At 34.9% G+C, this 18,541-nt stretch overlaps 1 protein-coding gene across 48 annotated transcripts in view; it reads right to left on the bottom strand.

The window, feature by feature from the left end:
* PHF21A (PHD finger protein 21A) overlaps window positions 1-18,541 on the bottom strand; it is a 192,735-nt gene that overhangs the window by 144,522 nt on the left and 29,672 nt on the right. For 19 of the 48 annotated variants that reach the window (XM_082747427.1, XM_082747428.1, XM_082747426.1 and 16 more), the window contains 3 exons: window positions 12,272-12,412; window positions 6,360-6,392; window positions 4,097-4,162 (listed from right to left, as the gene is read on the bottom strand). In XM_082747427.1, the coding sequence (XP_082603553.1) occupies window positions 4,097-4,162; window positions 6,360-6,392; window positions 12,272-12,325 (153 nt within the window). In that variant the 5' untranslated portion in view covers window positions 12,326-12,412. Of the gene's footprint in view, window positions 1-4,096; window positions 4,184-6,359; window positions 6,393-12,271; window positions 12,413-17,956; window positions 18,069-18,541 lie in introns of all 48 variants that reach the window. The other 29 variants (XM_082747423.1, XM_082747407.1, XM_082747416.1 and 26 more) reach the window with 3 other exon arrangements.

Consider the following 18,541-nt stretch of genomic DNA (forward strand, 5'->3'; position numbering starts at 1 on the left):
AAATAAAACCTAAAACTGAAATGTTTCTAAGTATTCTAAGTTTCTAAGTATTCTAAGGAATACTATGGAATATCTGTACCATGGACAAGTGGCTTGAAAAATAAACCACCAGTTAAGCATCAGATACCTATTAACTCATCTTCCACATTAGCAAAATGCTTTTTTCGTCCCACAGGGTACCTCCTGGGAAAAACTAGGTACTGTCATATTTGCTGTTAATCTGATACAGCATTTTCTGGAGGCTATTTGGAAATAAGTAGTAAAAAATGTGTTTTTATAAAAAATATATATACTTAAGTTCTTTCAAGAAAAAGAACAAATTCTTTTATACTAACTTTAACCAAGTAAGGTAGATGGATTATTGTTTTCAATTCTTTATATTCTGATATAAAATTATTATCCACACCCTTTGTCATGTAACTTTGCAGGGCTTGGCCACATGATTTGTTTCGGCTAGTGAGATTTTAAAAGACTTGATGCCAGCAGAGACTTAAAAATGTATTTTGGTCTGCTTCGGGTATTCTGGTGAAATGGGTATGCCCCAGGTTGTTGCTGCCTCTTTGTGGCAGGCCTCCAAGTGAACAGGTACAGAGCAGAGCTGGCAGGACCAGCCAACCCACAAACTCAAGTAGATGTGTCTAGCCTAGATCAGGAAAACTCAAGGTGATATACAGATCCAGTGAGAAAATAAATGTTGTAAGCTACTCAATACAACACTGGTTTGTTATGCAGAACTATTACAGCAATAGCCGACCAATACATCCAGTAATCTCACACCTAAGAATGTATCCTAAGGCAATCAGAGACAAACAAATTCACACACGCATTTCTACCATAGCAGTATTTGTAACAGCAAAAAACTGGAAACATCCTATCATCAAATATTAGAGGAATAACCAAATTATAATCTATAGCCAGACCACTAAGTATTTGAACCTATAAAAATCGTAGTTTTAAAAAACCCTCAAAAATGTTAGATGTTCATAATAATTTCAGTTTAAAAAAGCATCAAATGCAAGATGACTGTTTTAAAAAACTATCTAACCTCTATTCTGACAAGCAAAAGACCACACATCATGCCAAAATGAGGAGGAAGGGGTGCAAAATAAGAATGAACCCTATTAAAGAAATTAATAGTTGCTTCTATACTTCAGTATTAGTAGTATTTAAAATAGATGGATTCTCTGAATAGAGAGGTTCATATACCATGAGGAGAATGTCACTGGATATTTAAATGCTAACTCTCTGTAGAACAGACAAAAGTTTGGTGTTAAAAATTTTTTAAAATAATGTTTCTTGTCTATTCCTGGTTATAAAAAGGCAACATATTGACTGTAGAGATTAAAGCAAACATACATTAAGACCATAAAGAAAAAATAAACCACCTGTAAATTCATCAGCTTCCAACACTCCATAGTGACACTGTTTCTATTATGTATTTACATGCCTACATACATACATACATAAAACACAGTCAAAAGTGGGATTATAATGCATATGAAGCTGCATGTACTTTTTCACTTGCTTTATCAAGAGCACATCCTCTATCATTAAAATATTTTTGAAATCATGATTTTTTAATGGCTCTATACCATGTAATTGGTTTAACCAATCAAGTCTGGGGATTTCCTGAGTTAAAACTGTCAACCACAAATTAAAGCCCTGTGGGCCAAGGAGCTGATTTCAAAATCTGCAATAGGGAGTTTATTCAAAAATCTCAAGTTACAGTTTGAAAACACTGGAACCTTCTAACCAAGAATTCAATGAAATTCACTGAGTTTTAGCCATGAAAGATGCTCACTAAAGACCATATTTTCCCAAATGGAGCATAACATTTCATAATTAGTCTTGAGGAAGAAACTGATTAAGTACCAAAGATTGAGGTAGTAATAACAAATAAGAATAAGTGCCCACTGTAAGAATTAATGACTATCCACAATGTTTGTTTTTTTAATAAAGCAAAAAAAGAGCATGTGTGCATCTATTACTTGTATAAATTTTTAAGTGGCTATAGAAAAAATGACAATAGAAAAGTGAACATAGTATAAAAGGAATAGAAACAAATAATGATAATGGTTAGTAGCTGTTAATTCTGGATTATGACATTCTTTGTACTTTGCTGAATTTAGCATTTTTCTCACAACCAAAAAAATTAATGTTAAATTAAAATATCTGCCATGTGAGTAAGGTAATTCAGATTTTAGTAATGAAAGTAAAAGGAAAATCAGTGTTTTGCCAGAGGCTAAGTAGATCTTTTGAGAAGGAAAAACAAAATGCTAGGCATTCCGCATTAGGCGTTTGTTGTAAAAGAAAACTATTTCAAACTGAATTATCAATGTTTTATGTTGGAAATAAGTCTGAGGAAGGCCCAGCTTCTAAAATTCAAACTTAGTTCAGATGACAGTTTACCACTTGATGAAATGTCTAAGTGAACATAAACGTAAATGGTTACAATTTTCTATTAACTAAGGTCCCTAGTTTAAAAAAAAAAGAAATTAAAGAAAAAGTTATAGAAATAAACTAAATCTTCACATCAGTTCCCACAAACAAAAATTTCAAATAAATGTAAATTTTTTCAATTGCCCCATTTTCCCCAAATGTAGCTTAGATTGTCTTAACTTTGTGACAGCATCCCCCACCCCTACTCCACTAATCAGTTCTCACCTTCTTTCCTGGCTGCAACACGTGAATTTTTCAGCAAAAGTGACTCATTCATTGGCATCTTGTCAAACTAACCCTGAAACTATAAGGAGGCTCAACGCTAACAGAATTCTAAAGCTAGAACACTTTCACTAACACACATCATTTTGACTTTAGAGACTGAATCACTTTCAGAGCCAAATACATACTAACGAACTCTGTTTATATTTTTTCTTACAAATTGTTCTCTACCACGCTATCTCCTCCCAATTTTAGTTTGGCAATTCCCTAATCTAAAATATCTCCTGTCTCTAGAGAAGACAAGGGGGGTATGCAGAAGCATAAGAACAGGAACAGGGAGAAAAAAAGCTGTTGTTCACTCAGCTTGGAAAAAGATTCTGTTCTGAACAATTAACAACTCATATCCATTCCACATAGTTCTCAAAATTTATTTCTCCTCTTAGTTAAGTGAAAACAAAATAGAAAACACAATACAAACACAATCAGAAATCTCCAGGGATACATTACTCTCATTACTATTATTTCACTAAACAAAAGTTAAAAAAAAAAAAAGAAAAAGAAAATCAATTATTGAGAACTGTTTACTCAAAAATCTTCAATAAGCTGTCACTAGCAGGAATTATGAATTGAAAATCACCTTATGCTTTTGGTTTGCACGTTCACCTACACCAAGACAGAAAACTCCTTTCAACCAGAGGGAGAGTGGTGGGGAAGGAACAGGAAACAAATGCTTTGTCAGATTACCATAGACATTTACTAAGAGCTCTATCAATTGTCACACTCCACCTGGTGGCAGGAGCTGCGTGAATTGGCGAAGTAGAGGTCATTATACAAGAAATTCCAAAGAAAACTTTGCAGATGTCCTTGGAAAAAAAGCAAGATGCTCTTCTCTTGCTCTATATAGATTTATTTATATAGAGCAAGGTGCCACCAAAGTTTCTTCATGTAATAGGTCACTATCTAATAAAGAATAACATAAAGGTATGACAATAATCAGAATGGGAGACCTACATTTACAGCAATTTATTTACAACCATTTTCTCCACGGTAAGTTACATGTCATCTTAAGCCTTTAAAACAGGTTAACAAGACACATCCAGCAACCACAAGATTCTCTATCACATACTCCCACTAACTTTCTTTACCTCCTTCCCCTATGGGTAAACTATAGAGTTTAATTAACATAGTTAACAGCAGCCTGCCACATTGCTTTTAGGTATCTGCCAGGAACATATACCCATGGGATACTCTAGACACTGATTTCAACCAAAAATAAAAATAGATAAACAGAGCTCAAACAAAATTAAAACTGAGTCTGGCTGCCCACACTTATTTTCACACATGAGGAAAAATAGCAGTTCTCCTAGAAGCCTCGAGCAGACATATCTTTAGAACACAATGTTAAAAATATGCCCCCTCCCCCTTTTTTCCCTACCTGTTTCTCACTCAAAGCTGTGATTTTGGCTTGGAGTTCATGAAGCTGTTTCTTTAAATCAGCATTCTGATTGGAAAGAAAAAATATCTGTGAGAAAGATATTTCATTTGTTAACAGAATAGTAGCAAGAAGACTTTATGCATACTGTATTACAAATGATGAAGCAATCTTAAGCATTTAGCCAATCAAATTTGTCATGCATTAAATATTATCACCACCTAATGCACAGATCCTAAATGTAGCTCCTAACACTGGAACAGGAGCAGTTCCTTCGCAATTGTTTCAAATTACAAGAAGTTTTATATCTTAGCATCTTGTACTGTAAGAGTATTCCTTCCTATTGAAACATTTTATTCTTTATAGAAAGTATCAGTTGACAAAAAACCTCAAGCTCCACTAATCAGACAAAAGCAGGAAAATGGAAGTTATAAGTATGCATACACTGCATACTTAAAGGCATTATCAATAACAATAAGAGTTTTTCTCTACTTGCCCTCTCTCTTATTTAGTAGAGTACATTTGTTATTTTAGCCTAGATTTGAAATGCTATCAGTGCTGCAACCGCCTTAACACTACATCATTCAAATTAACACACTGACTACCAGGGTATTTTCTCAGTTCTAAAATTCTAGGAATCAAAAAAGAATACTATTTTAGATGAGATACACTGAGTGTGCTTGCTTTTTACTCAAGTGGGGAAAAAATCCAAAATTAAAATTTTCAAATGCTTAATGCAGCAGGACAGTCTACTAACAGACTGAACACCATTCCAATAAAAGACTACTTTTTCTTCATTGTTTCACATGCATTTCTTTTGATTCCCCCTGCTTGGTCTTCTGCCAGAGGTGGGGCACACATCCTCCCCCTCAAGTTTACTCTACATTGTCTTTTTTATACTTGATATAAGGCTTCACTAATGAGATCACTCACAATGCTGTCCAACAACTTACTGCCCCTTCAGATTCTTTTGAGTTAAGATTACTCTGTTACATGACCACCAGCTCTATCAGAAATGCTAAAATTTTCTAATATTTCAGTTGCTGACAATGTAGGTTACCATATTACATATGAAAGAGTCTATTAATCTAAGGTCCACTGCCTCTTGGTTCCCTAAATCTAATTTAAATTTTAATACACTTTAAAAAATAAATAAAAATGGGAAAGCTTCTCAAAGAAGCAGGACTGTCAAACAGGAGTTAAATGTGGGCCATAATGCCAGCCCTCAGAATCCATGGATTATGTTAACACACACTAGTTAGGCCACTGGGTGCTAAGTTTTTGGAGAAATGAATATATTTCCCATTTCCAAAAATATCAATCTGCTTCAGTACCATTCTTTAATCCTGGAATTTATTTTCTTAACTTTGCAACGGGGAATGTATGGTATGTTTAACAGCCATATATATTTGTGTGTGTGTGTTATACACACACACACACACACACACACACACACGGCTGTATAATACACACACACACACACACACACACACACACACAAATGGTCCTAAATGTTCTGTTAAAAAATTTATGGGTAAACAAATCCTGAAAGTCTGATAAATATTCTCCAAACTTGTGACCCACTGCCTAATGGCTACAAAAGAGACACTACCTGAACAATAAATGTAATCATCAAAGGCAAAATAACTTTTTAGGAAGATTTCTCTTCAGGGATAGAGAAAAAAATGTCTAAGTCAAAAACTTATGAGAATTTAAAGAGAAAATAATATCTGCTAGGTTATCATACAAGGTACTTTTAAACCCTCTTTAAGAGCCCTTTCTAAGATAATTTTTAAAAATTTCTTTAAAAATTATTCTGAAATTATTTAATCATAGTGGAATTAAGTATTTAAATGTTCTGTACTGTACCTGTACTATATAAGCTATGAGAATCTAAGAATTGTTCTGGGTCATATACAATAATTTGGAGAATACAAAGTCTCAAAAGCTGACTCTGAATAAGCAGGCTTATGGAAGTGAAATGCAAACCATATGAAGAATATTAACTCAGTCTTTCCCCCCAAATACTCAAAGAAATGAACATAAAAGCAAAATAACAGAAACAAAGATAAAATGATAGCTACACTATAACAGATTGACTAGATTTTTCTAAACACTTGTAACATGAAGACTAATGTGCTAAAAACAATTGCTGCTAGAGAGGAGATAGTTTCTAAAACTTAAGTCCTGGTCTGTATTTTAGCATCTTATAGTTATTTTTAATTATTTTAAATTAAAAATTAAATGAATAAAAGTAGTACTTTACCTGTGGATCCTGCTTCATTTGAGCGACCAGTTTCTAGTAATAAAGAGAGAAAAGGAGCCATCAGTCTTATATATTAATCCACTATGGCTAATTGGACTTGGCCCCCCAAATCTAAAATTTTAAGTTTCCCAGAAAAAAACAAGCAACACACAATCGGAACAGACCAAAAGCCATATATGAGCCATAAAAAAGGTTACTGAGACACTCTTCTTAATATATACATGTATATATATACACCAAACTACCACTTTGAGTTTGAAATTAAAAGCTCCTGCATTTTAACAAATCTGGAGATGGAGTGCGGGATGGGGGCTTTTTTAATTATTATTATTATTATTATTTTTAAAGATTTTATTTATTTATGGGGGGGGGGGGAGCGAGCACAGGCAGACAGAATGGTAGGCAGAGGCAGAGGGAGAAGCAGGCTCCCTGCCGAGCAAGGAGCCCGATGTGGGACTCCATCCCAGGACACTGGGATCATGACCTGAGCTGAAGGCAGCTGCTTAACCAACTGAGCCACCCAGGCGTCCCAAGGGATGGGGGCTTTTAAAAAGCAATTTAAACAAGCTGGATGCTCCAAAAGCCAAACATCCCTTTAAAATGTTGTCATTGTTTAGAGTCCCAAAAAGCCTGGAAAGAAGCTGCTCCCCTAACAAAAAAGGCCTGTTTGTATACAGCAAGCTACAGATCTGGCAAGTTCGTTGGTTTGGTTCTCACCACAAAAGGAGGCTAGTATCAGCTGCGGACTTTGCCACTGTCTTCTGGGGGGGGGGGTACTCCGCGGAGCTATGATGCTCAGTATTTGAGAGTAAGGAAGTGAAGGAGCAACAACACAAACTCTACCTACCTGGGCTCCTCTGGGAAGGAGAGTGCTACGAGAATACTCAAAAAGAAAGACATTTACTCGGGAAAGCAGAAGTCCAAATAAAAGAAAAAGAAAGAAAAATGGACATCTTCTGACCTAATCCAACTTCTAAGAGCATCATTGCCCAAAAATAACAATAACCAGGACAGAAAAATTTGAAGGACAAAAAAATATCAGAAAGCTGATTCCTAAAAGTTATCTGGGAATAAGCTGTTCCCCAAGTAAATTTTTCATGTAACTAAAAAATCTGTCCCTCTCTTGGAGTGTCAAGGTACTTTAAAAGTTTTTACTCATAATATTTCTAAAATACATACTTATCTGTCCTTATCTTAAAGAGAAAAAAAGTCAGCTTTGACAGATACTTAGAGGCATGATTACATCAGTTAATATACTATTCTATAAACACTGTACCAGGTCCTTAAAACAAAGACCCCAAACTGCTATGATTTAAAGATTTCTCATTGTCTGCATTTTAGTTTTTCGATCTATTTCTTAATGACAAGGAGTTAGCTAGGAAATCCTGTTACTATTATTAGTCTCCTCCAATAGCCCCTGAACCCCAACTCAAATCTGTGGCTTCTGATCTGCTGTGTGATATGTACAGTGAACTAGTTCTAAGATGAGCAAATAGGTTGTAATAGCTTAAGAAACGCCCCTTGAATAAAATGTATACTCTTCAGTGAATGACTTCTGATATTTACTGTAGTTGGTCAGGAGCCTTACTTCAGGTGCTAAGATGCATTCTGGATAGCTGAGGTGCCAACCACATAACTTCTATACATACAAGGTACATGTTATTATGTTCTACTTCATATGTGACAGTAGTTAACTCTTCTATATCTGGCCTTAATCTACAAAACAGTAACAACACACATTCTAAGAACTCAGTGACAATGAACACACTTTATACATATATATTTTTCACCAGTGCAGCCTAAAGATTAGCCTCATTTTTCAATGAAAAATATCCTTAGTTTTCTTTTTTAATTTAGTTACTAGAGAGTTGGCTACTATATCCTTAATTTTCTTTTTTAATTTAGTTACTAGAGAGTTGGCTACTACACTAAAGTTGCCTTTTTTTTTTTTTAAGATCTTTATTTGAGAAAGAGAGAGAGAGAGAGCATGCATATGAGCAGGGAGGAGGGGTAGAGGAGTTCAATCCCAAGACCTCAAGATCATGGCCTGAGCTGAAGGCAGATGCTTAACAACTGAGCCAACCAGGGGCCCCTAAAAGTTGCTTTTTTAACCCATTGAGCCACCCAGGCACCCTAAAGTTGCTTTTTTAAAGCCAAAAAACATTTTCTTCCATGACACTGGAACTTAAAAACTGATAACCACTCTAATCCTCCACTCCTGGAGGAAATAAAGAAACCAACTTTTCTATCTATAAGTACTCAAGCTGCAATTTTAGACAATCAGAGGCAGGACAGGAGAAGAAGCTAGTCAACTTAACTAGACCATCCAAATCCCTCATGACTTTAAGCTGACACTATGTAATCAAAATTAAACTCCTTTATTTTGCAAGAATGCAGCAATTTTTTATGAGGATATACTTTACTCCAAGGGTCAGCATAAGCTATAGTTCATAGAGAAATCGAGCCTACAATCTGTTTTTATAAATAAAGTTTTATTGGGACACAGCCACACCCATTCATTTATATATTATTTATGGCTGCTTTGTCTATACAGCAGCAGAGTAGTAGTGACAGAGACCACAAATGTCTCACAAAGTATAAAACATTTTACCATCCTTACAGAAAAAGTTTGCTAATCTCTGCTTTATACTATGCTCCATTCCATACATACTCCAAAAGTTTAAATATGGTTTCCATCAAATTCATGTAAGAATAATTAAAAAGGCAATTTCTCAAAAAAGATGAGCTACTCATCACAGGCCATTACTATTTCACATTTACTCAACATCAACCCATACATACATTGCAACTTTCTTAGCCATCTCCTTCTCCATAAAGAATAGAAAAATATACTTCTACCACAGCAATACTTTCCTAACATGCTTCTATCCAGTAAGCTCAATTTCAGCACTAATTCCATCCTTACCTGGAAATGCAAAGGGGAGGCTTTTGCTCCCATATTTAGTCAAATGTATGATCTGGCTTTGGCCTCAGCCTAATAGCCAGAGCCTACGTTGATGTTATTTCTGGCATTCCTGAACTTTTCATGATCAGTGATCATGTAGGTTACCACATATCCAACCAGAATAACAACATCAGATTTACAAACAAGGCACGTCACTTGTATTTACTACTAATACTTAGTAATTTTCCCCAGATAGGAAAGTATTCTAAATGTAATTACAGTGCAAATATATGTTTTGTAAGTATATAAGTTGAAATATTATCAATCAACATAAAAATAAATGATTATTATTGCACAAAATGTGTAATAATTAAGGATGAATATAAAAGCTCCTGATTTATCCTAAAAAAAAGTTGAATATATAAAGAAATAAATAATGTAAATATTAAGAGACTAGGATAACTTTCAGAAGAACATTATATCCCTTTTGAGTCAATAAATGTAATTTTAAAAATTAAATTAGATTTTAAAAAGGAATAAACATTAAATTTTTTCATGATTACGATTTTCATAAAATTGGTACATGTGAATTAAAAATAAAGAAGCAAAATAATATTTAAGAATTCTCGTTTTTGGGATGCCAGGATAGGTCAGTCGGTTAAGCGTCTGCCTTCGGCTCAGGTCACAATCCCAGGGTCCTGGGATCGAGTCCCACATTGCCCTCCTTGCTCAGTGGGGAGCCCACTTCTCCCCCCGCCTGCCACTCTGCTGTGCACCAGCTCTCTCTTGAATGCACACTCCCCCTCTCTCTCTCTGACAAATGTTTTAAAAACTGACTTCTCATTTTTAGGAGTGCCTCGGTGGTTCCATTGGTTAGGCGTCTGACTCTTTTTTTTTTTTTTAACATAAAGATTTTATTTATTTATTTGACAGAGAGAGAGAGAAATCACAAGTAGGCAGAGAGGCAGGCTGGGGCGGGGGAAGCAGGCTTTCTGCAGAGCGGAGAGTCCAACATTGGGACTCCATCCCAGGACCCTGAGATCATGACCTGAGCTGAAGGCAGAGGCTTAACCCACTGAGCCACCCAGGTGCCCCTAGGCATCTGACTCTTAATTTCAGCTCAGTTCAGGATCTCAGGGTCATGAGATCAAACCCCATGTTGGGCTCCACCCTTGGTATGGAGCCTGATTGGGATTCTCTCTCCCTCTCCTTTTAAAAAAAAATTCTCATTTTTAGTAATTTAGTTCAATTAAGGAGATGAGTCAAGAAAGTCTTATTTGAGACTTTTTCATATGTTGTGAGAATGAAATAAAAGCAGAATGTCAATGCTGCCATCTCCAAATTTCTTGAGAGGAGGAATATCTCCTAAAATCACATACAACTTCATTAAATATCTTTGATCCATACAAATTTCCGATTGGTTATTGTTCTCCAGAAGTTCCTTCTATGATGATGAACATATTATGAACTTAACTGTTGTCATTTGTCATTCAGCCAAATTAAGTATTCAATACAACTCTACATTAAAATACTTACATCTGGGAAAAAAGACAAGCTTGATTTTATAAACAAATTTTTATTCTCCTCAATTAGTAACAGAACAAGGCCAAATAAAAAAAATGTGCATAACTTATTATATACTAAATTTCTTAAAATTACCGTAAAACAAAACACACTTCACCTGGAGAAGCCCACCTGTACACAGCAACCTGTAAAACTACTGCTGAGCAAAATTTTAACAGATCCAAAGCAGAAGCAGGAATTTCTGCATACATAGAGACTTAAAAGTGTGTGTATGCCTTTGAAGCTTTCCTGTAAGCTCTCATCCACCCTAATTCTAAGCAACTTGCAAATTTTAGTAGTTATCAAAAGCCCAAGGGGTGCTTCCAACAATTTCAGAAATTAACTTTACATTGAACTATTTAGATAAAACAAGGGAAACTTGTTCCCTTCCCCTTTCTACTTCTACATCTCAAACATTCAAAAGTAGTTAATTCATCATCATTTATCACTTTTGATTGTATGTGTATATCAGTTTATCTTGAGCCTGGGACCACATCCAGCTAATGTCTAGAAAGGAGATAGAAACAGTGACATTCTGTTTACAAGATATATGGTAATGACCCAGTTATTTAAGGAGAGCTTCATTTCTGGATTAGTTATATTAATTAAGCTGTATTATGTATATAAAGTATGTTATACATATTTAATATTACTTTATTAATATTATATAAACAATTACTCCATATATTTACTTACATATTTTTAGGTTTGTTTAGCCTATGTACCTGAGGTAAATTTTAAGAATCATAATATTTGAAATTTAAACATCTGTGAAGGCAGTGAAGTTTTTGTTGGGTTTTTTTTGTTTGTTTGTTTGTTTGTTTGTTTGAGAGAGAGAGAGAAAGTGAGTATGAGATGGAGGCGGGAGAGCAGATGGAGAGGGAGACAGAGAATCCCAAGCAGACTCCATGCTGATCATGGAGCCCAAAAGGGGCTAGATCTCATGACCCAGAGATCATGACCTAAGCTAAAATCAAGAGCCAGAGGCTTAACAGACTGAGCCACCCAGGCGCTCTGGCAGTGATGTTTTCTTTACTAAAGACCAGAATCAAGGCATAAAGCTGAGTTATGTAAAAAAAACTTCAGTGTCAATTTAAACATGTCTCATTACTTAAAATATACAAGTTAATTCACATGAACAAAGTTCTTCAAATGAACCCCAAAAAAGAGTTTGTTTGTTTTTTTTTTTTTAACACCTTTAGTCTATGAAAAAATATTTTCCATTTTTTTCTCTGGAAAAAGGAAGTCAGGAATACTTTATTAAAATTCTTAGAAGTACTGTCAGTGAGTTTGTTATTTAGCAATAAAAGGTAAATGACATGACCCTCAGACAACTATCTGAAAGACGATTCAAAAGTGTACTGAAAATTCAGAGATGGGACAGCTTACTAATCTTAGCCATTACTTAACAACACATCACGGAGAAACCAATAATGGAACATACCTGGTGAACCTGAATTTCCACTTTAAGTGCCTCCTGTAGAGTCTGCAACTCCATCCTCCAGCTTCTCCACTTTCTCTTATGTCTGCTAATTCTACAGTTTCTTCAGCCTCCGTTTAAAATAAACTCCTCTTCTCACTGCAGCTGTGGAGATCATAAAATGTTTTGGATCATAAAGGAAATATTCGTGTTAAATAAAAGAAATTACATTAGCTGAAAATTATCTGATGCTCTAACACAGAGCAAGAAGTTTCCCAAACAGATTTCTTTCCAAAATGAATAGTTTTGTAAGGAATTAGTACCAAATCTTTCTGGGTTTAATTCACTGAACATTCCTCCACAAAACACTTCAAGTAAGTAAGAAACGGGGGTGGGGTGAGGGTTTAATCTCGTCATGAAAACATCTAAGCATGCTTACATGCTCAGCATCATGGTACATCCTGCATTCTGAGGACACAGAACACAGAGCTGAACAAGACCACTTCTTCAGATGAGCTGGGAATCTAGAGGTCAAGACTACAACCATCCAGGATGCACTTTCCTTAGAGACACACAACAACAGGGTCATACATTTTTAAACATCACACAGAGTGAACTGGAAAGTTCAGGGTCTCTCAGAGTTTAAAGAAGACTGGTGTGATTTCGTCTGGATAGATTCTTACTCTATTTTAAAAATAAAACTCAAAACAGGAAAATTCTCATATCATCTAAAGGTTTACATTTAACAAATTAATACTTTCCACAGATACAATGCAATCTAACTCTGCTCTGCATAAAGTTACAATAAGCATGTTAAAAAAAATAAACCTCTCATGTCTAATAGAGGTGGTGGTCTAGCAATGGATCAGACATTTCCAGCCTGACAACGAACACCACCTTCCTCACGCCTGCCAGCACATCTCTTTTGGCTGTGTGTGTAACTGTGGCAATAATGTCAAAGGTCTGAACTTGTGCATGTGAGCTTTCCCATTCTTCTCTGCTCATCACCACAATTTAAATGAACTTAATGACTAATTTCTCTTTTAAATTTTTTTCCTTTTCCTTGAATGTGGCCTTAGACATGATTTGAGGCAACCTCCCAAAGCAGAAGTTTGCTTTTGCCAAAATAAATTTAAACTTTACTTCTTTCCTTTCTCCTCTTTGTACCTATAAAACCTGTAGCTACAGCAGCTTTTTAGCATTCTTACAAACCGAGGAAGGGAACAATCAGGAATCTGAAAGAACCACTACTCCTTAAACCAATTCAATGAGATTCATAATCTTTTTACACTTTCCAAAAGTTATTTACCTATGGATCAAGTCCATATTCAACCTAAGTTTTCTTAAAACTTCTTTAAAACCTTCCTTAATAGTTACAATGCGATCAATAACTAGAAAATATATTCCTCTGAATATTAATTTTCATTAAATTTGCTTAATCTTGCTAGACTTAAAACATCACTGGCAATCTTTCCCCTAGGATTTATTTTTGTTATGTAATACCAACACACTCTAACTTAAAAAATAGTAAATGTCAAAAATATAAAATTCCTTCAAATATAACATCCATAGAGCTAGGAAAGGATTACTATACAATCATACTATCAACCAAAAAATTATTAACCAAAAAAAGACAGCATGTTTAGGGGAGACCATTTGCAAAAGGAGATATATTTTGATAAACTACAAAAGCAGTTTTTAGCTACTTATTATCTTAGAAAACCTATAGAACTGTAATAAATAACTAATTATCAGAATCATGAAGTTACTAAGACCGGGGTTTTTCTTATCATGTAAGTGTACTCTATATACAAAAGTAAATGTTAAAACTATAGCATCACTTTATTGTTATTTTTTGGTAAGATTTTGTTAAGTAATCTCTATACCCAAGGGGCAGGTTGACCTTACAACCCTGAGATTAAGAGTCACATGCTCCAATGACTGAGCCACCTAGGGCTCTCCCTTTAATTTTAAATAGTAAAATAATCTTCCTATTCGAATTTGCAACATATATATATATATATATATATATATATATATATATATATGTTGCAAATTCGAATATATATATATATATATATACACACACACACACACACACACACATATATATATTAGAGTTCAACTTGAATTTGTTGAATTAGTTTTAATTTTTGCAAGGTTCTATTAGAAAGCATGTCCAAAAATGATTTCTTATAATTTTTTGTCAAATTAAGAATCACCTTAAAGTTAAAGGGGTATTTTCAACAATAAAAAGGCCATATTTGATTTTACTGATAGTAACACAGAACAGTATAGTTCAACTCCACATGTAAACTCTGGAAACAAAGAACAGGTTAAAAAACAGGGAGAACTTACAATATAGAACTTACAACATACAAAACAAAGGGTTAACATAATTTATACGTTACAGTGCTTACAAATTTTAAAAATATGAATAAAGCAGCTCATAGAAGAACAAGAATGACCAAAAAAACATGAAAAATATCCATCTTCAATAGTCATAGAAATGTAAATTTTAAGAAGACGAGTTTTGTCTATCAAACTGACAAAGATCTGTAGAAACAGGAATACTCTGAGCTGTCAAGAGTTCGGGTTGGGTGGCACTTTCATAATTTGCTACTGGTTATCTCTGGGTGGTAGCACTAAGGGTTACTTTCAGTTTTTCAGATTATTGATGTTTTGACATTTTTTTCCACAGAAAATATCCATTTATTTTTAAATTTAAAAAAATTAGCTGAAGATGGCTAAAGTCTCAGAAAATCTGATACCGAGGAAACAAAATGTTCAGGAAAAGAAGAAGTAAAACCAGGATTTAACCTGGAGGCTCTAAATGTCAAAGAGTGCCTCGCAGGATAAGAAGCCCATAACTCAAGTTAATGAGGAGCTGACAGCTTTTATTCCTTCATCAGATTGTTGTCTGCTTATTAGACACACAGAAAGGCACAAAATTTTATTTGGCCATGACTAAATGCCAATTATTCATTTTATTTCAAAATAAAGCTGAAGGGTTAAAAAAGTTAGTGACTTGTTATAGAAAAGCTTATGAAGGATGAGAAGATTCATTTTATACCCTACTTCTTCAAAAAGTTCTCTTTCTGGATAGCAGTTTTAAGAGATTGGTCTCTACCTAAAGAAACACATTATATACATATATTTATAACTTATAAAAACAAGGCAAGCGCATGTTGAACCCGTTTAAAAATTATTTTGGGGGTTTAGAAAATTTATGCAGCTATCATATGATGACAATTTGGGGGCAGTTTATAGCATCATAGAAAAGGTTTTATTTGCTAAATTTGTAAAAACATCATTTATCGTATTTTGACCAATTCCAGTAAGTTACAACTAACAAATCAGTTGCTACAAGGTAAATATAAACAGACTCACAAAGCAGTAATAGACACACTTTACTGAGATATAAGGCCTTTTACCACCTAGCAGCTCTAAACGCTACCATCAGAGAGGGCAATTGCCTAGCTCAAAATACTAATATATGTTATCTTCAGAACTATACATGTCAAACTCCTGGGACACCTAGCGGCTTCTCACCTTCAAAGAACATAAAACCAAAAGCACAAACAAATAAAAACTTCACAAACCAACAAAACAAAAATAATAATCAAATCCCACTAAAAAAAGACAGCTGTGATATATGGAAAGCACACTCACCATCCCCCTAAAACAAGAAAAAATGGATTCCATTTACTTGCTGTGTAACCACTCTCAGCCTCAGGGTTTTTAATTTGTTTGCTTATAAATCAGAAAAACGGGAAAAATATCATCTACTCATAAAACTGTTACGAGGTTTAAGAGATGATCTTATTTGAAAAACCCTTTGTAAACTACAAAGTTCTATGCTATTCTTAAAATACTTAACTCTTTCATTCATACAAATCAACTTTCTAATAAACTTCTCAACACAGTATATTGCTGAGAAGACTGTCGGCTTCCCTATTTTCAAACTCTCTAAGGAAGGGCTTTCTAACTATTTTGCTGGGTACAGTTGTTCTTAGAGATATGTGACCTCTAGGTCTTTCATTATGATTATAATAATGTAGTAATGCTGTACCTCTGAATGTACTGCTAAGAAACACTGCTCTGTTCCTGAATTGGTATAAACTTTTTTTCCCATCAAAACTCAAGTTGTGCACCAACTTTCATTAACCAACAATAAGCCCATAAAACACTGTGCCCCTAGACTGAATTCCCTAAAAATGGACAGCTCAGTGGTCTATACCAAATATTAACTTGGTGTAAGACTCCAGTTGGTGTTTTGTTTTGTTTTGTTTTAATTAAGAAAACTCTACATCGAATGTGGGGCTCAAACTCATGACCCTGAGATCAAGTCTCATGCTCTACTGACTAAGCCAGCCCGGTGCCCCAAGACTCCACTTTTGATCTATATATTATGCAGAATACTGTCTAGAGTAGGTTTAATTTTTTTAAAAAAGAAGTAGGGGGTGTCTGGCTGGCTCAGTCAGTAGAGTGTGTGATTCCTGATCTTGGGGATATAAGTTCGAGCCCCACACTGGGTATAGAGATTACTTAAAAATAAAATTTAAGAGAAGTAGAAAGTCTTGACAGATCTATGTGTCCTTACTTGTCACATGTCAAACACTAAAATATCAGGTTTCAGTTTGCACAAAAATGCTGAGACATAAATAGTATCTTTAACTTTTAACCTAATAGTGCTAAAAATTATCACAGATGATAAAGCTCTTTAGCAGCACTTAATGAAAACTAGTATTTACTAACATGAATAAAATGACATTAAAAAAACAATACAATGTTTGTTTTCTTATTTTCATGACAGTACTTCTTTGGTGTCTCTCAACATGTCAACAGAAAATACTACTGCACAAAGAACTTGGCAATCCTGATTTCAGAGGCTACCCTCCGACACTGGCAAGGTAACTATGCTCAAGTCTTGATATTAATAGCTGTTGACAAAAATCACCTCAGCTAGTGAGACTGATGTTGCCCTAACCATTAGATTAGATTTATACGCATATACATACACACACACACACACAAAATTAGATTTATGATAATGTCTGAATGTGTTTGAAAAATCTCTCCTCTGTGTGTTGTTTTTTTTGGGAAGGGGCCAGATCCTTATTTAGAAAAAGAAAAGGAATCCCTACACAGGTTACACCATCGCAACACAGCATCAAGTCAGGGGTTCCCAGCAGCACCCTCTTCATCATGGTCGGCTGCATTGTCTTACATCTCTATCTACCACCAATGCTCATCCTGAAATGTAGTTTCTACCTCATATCCCTGGGCCCACTCCTAGCTAATATACACATTCTTCTATTTCCTACCTTTCTTTACAGAAATCAAGCAAGTCTACTAAAATCAGCCCAACTATACCCACTAAGAACATTGCAAGTAAATTTAAAAAACTCATAGAAATTCAGAATGGAGTCTGGAGAGTAGTATATAAGAGCACAGTGACAACAAGGCAGAGATTTTAGAGTTGACTGCCACATTTACTAGAATGCTATTTAATGATAAAAAATTGTCCAGATAAGCCTGGCCAGAAACATATCAATATTTACTACACAAAGAGTAACACCAGAGGGTGTGGTCATCTTGGCATAACCAATAAGCACTTAATAGAAGTGGAAGTTACGGGAGGATAGATTTCAGATCAATTTAAGGAAGAGCTAAGGATTAGAGCTGTACGAAAAAGGAATGGGTTACCTTATGAGGTAGTGGGCTCCCTGTCATTAGAAGTATTCAAGAATGCTGCATATCATATCCCCCTCTTGGAGATTCACAATGCACATTAGCATATTAAAGGTTCTGAGAAGTCCTGCAGTAAAGAAACCTGTTTAACTTTGTTTAACGCAGCATTTCCCAAATTATTTGACCACAGAACATTTTTCCCACCCCCACCCCACCTCAGTAATAGTTACTCATTTCTGAGGAACTAGAATTCCTCAGAATACATTACAGAAAATAATGAGCTACATTTTTTTTAAATGTAGTATTCAGTATGTACCCGAATAACAATCTGTCAGGGATATAGGAGAAGAAACTGCCACACCGGTAAAAGTCTGGAAGAGAAAAGCCCTTAGGGTCCCCTCTCTAAGATTCTGTGATTCTATCACATCTCAAAGAAAAGGACTATAGGGTCTTGATTATTTATTTAAAAAGGTTCCATGAGAGAAAGGCAAGTAGAATAAAAACGTAGTAAAATGCAAGGTTAACTGGTTCAAATGCCTCCCTTTCATGTTCAAAGCCCAATCCCTAAAAGGTAAGAGAGACACCTCAAGGACAGTGAAT

The sequence above is a fragment of the Mustela nivalis genome (genome assembly GCF_964662115.1).
Source record: "Mustela nivalis genome assembly, chromosome: 9".
Lineage (NCBI taxonomy): Eukaryota > Metazoa > Chordata > Mammalia > Carnivora > Mustelidae > Mustela > Mustela nivalis.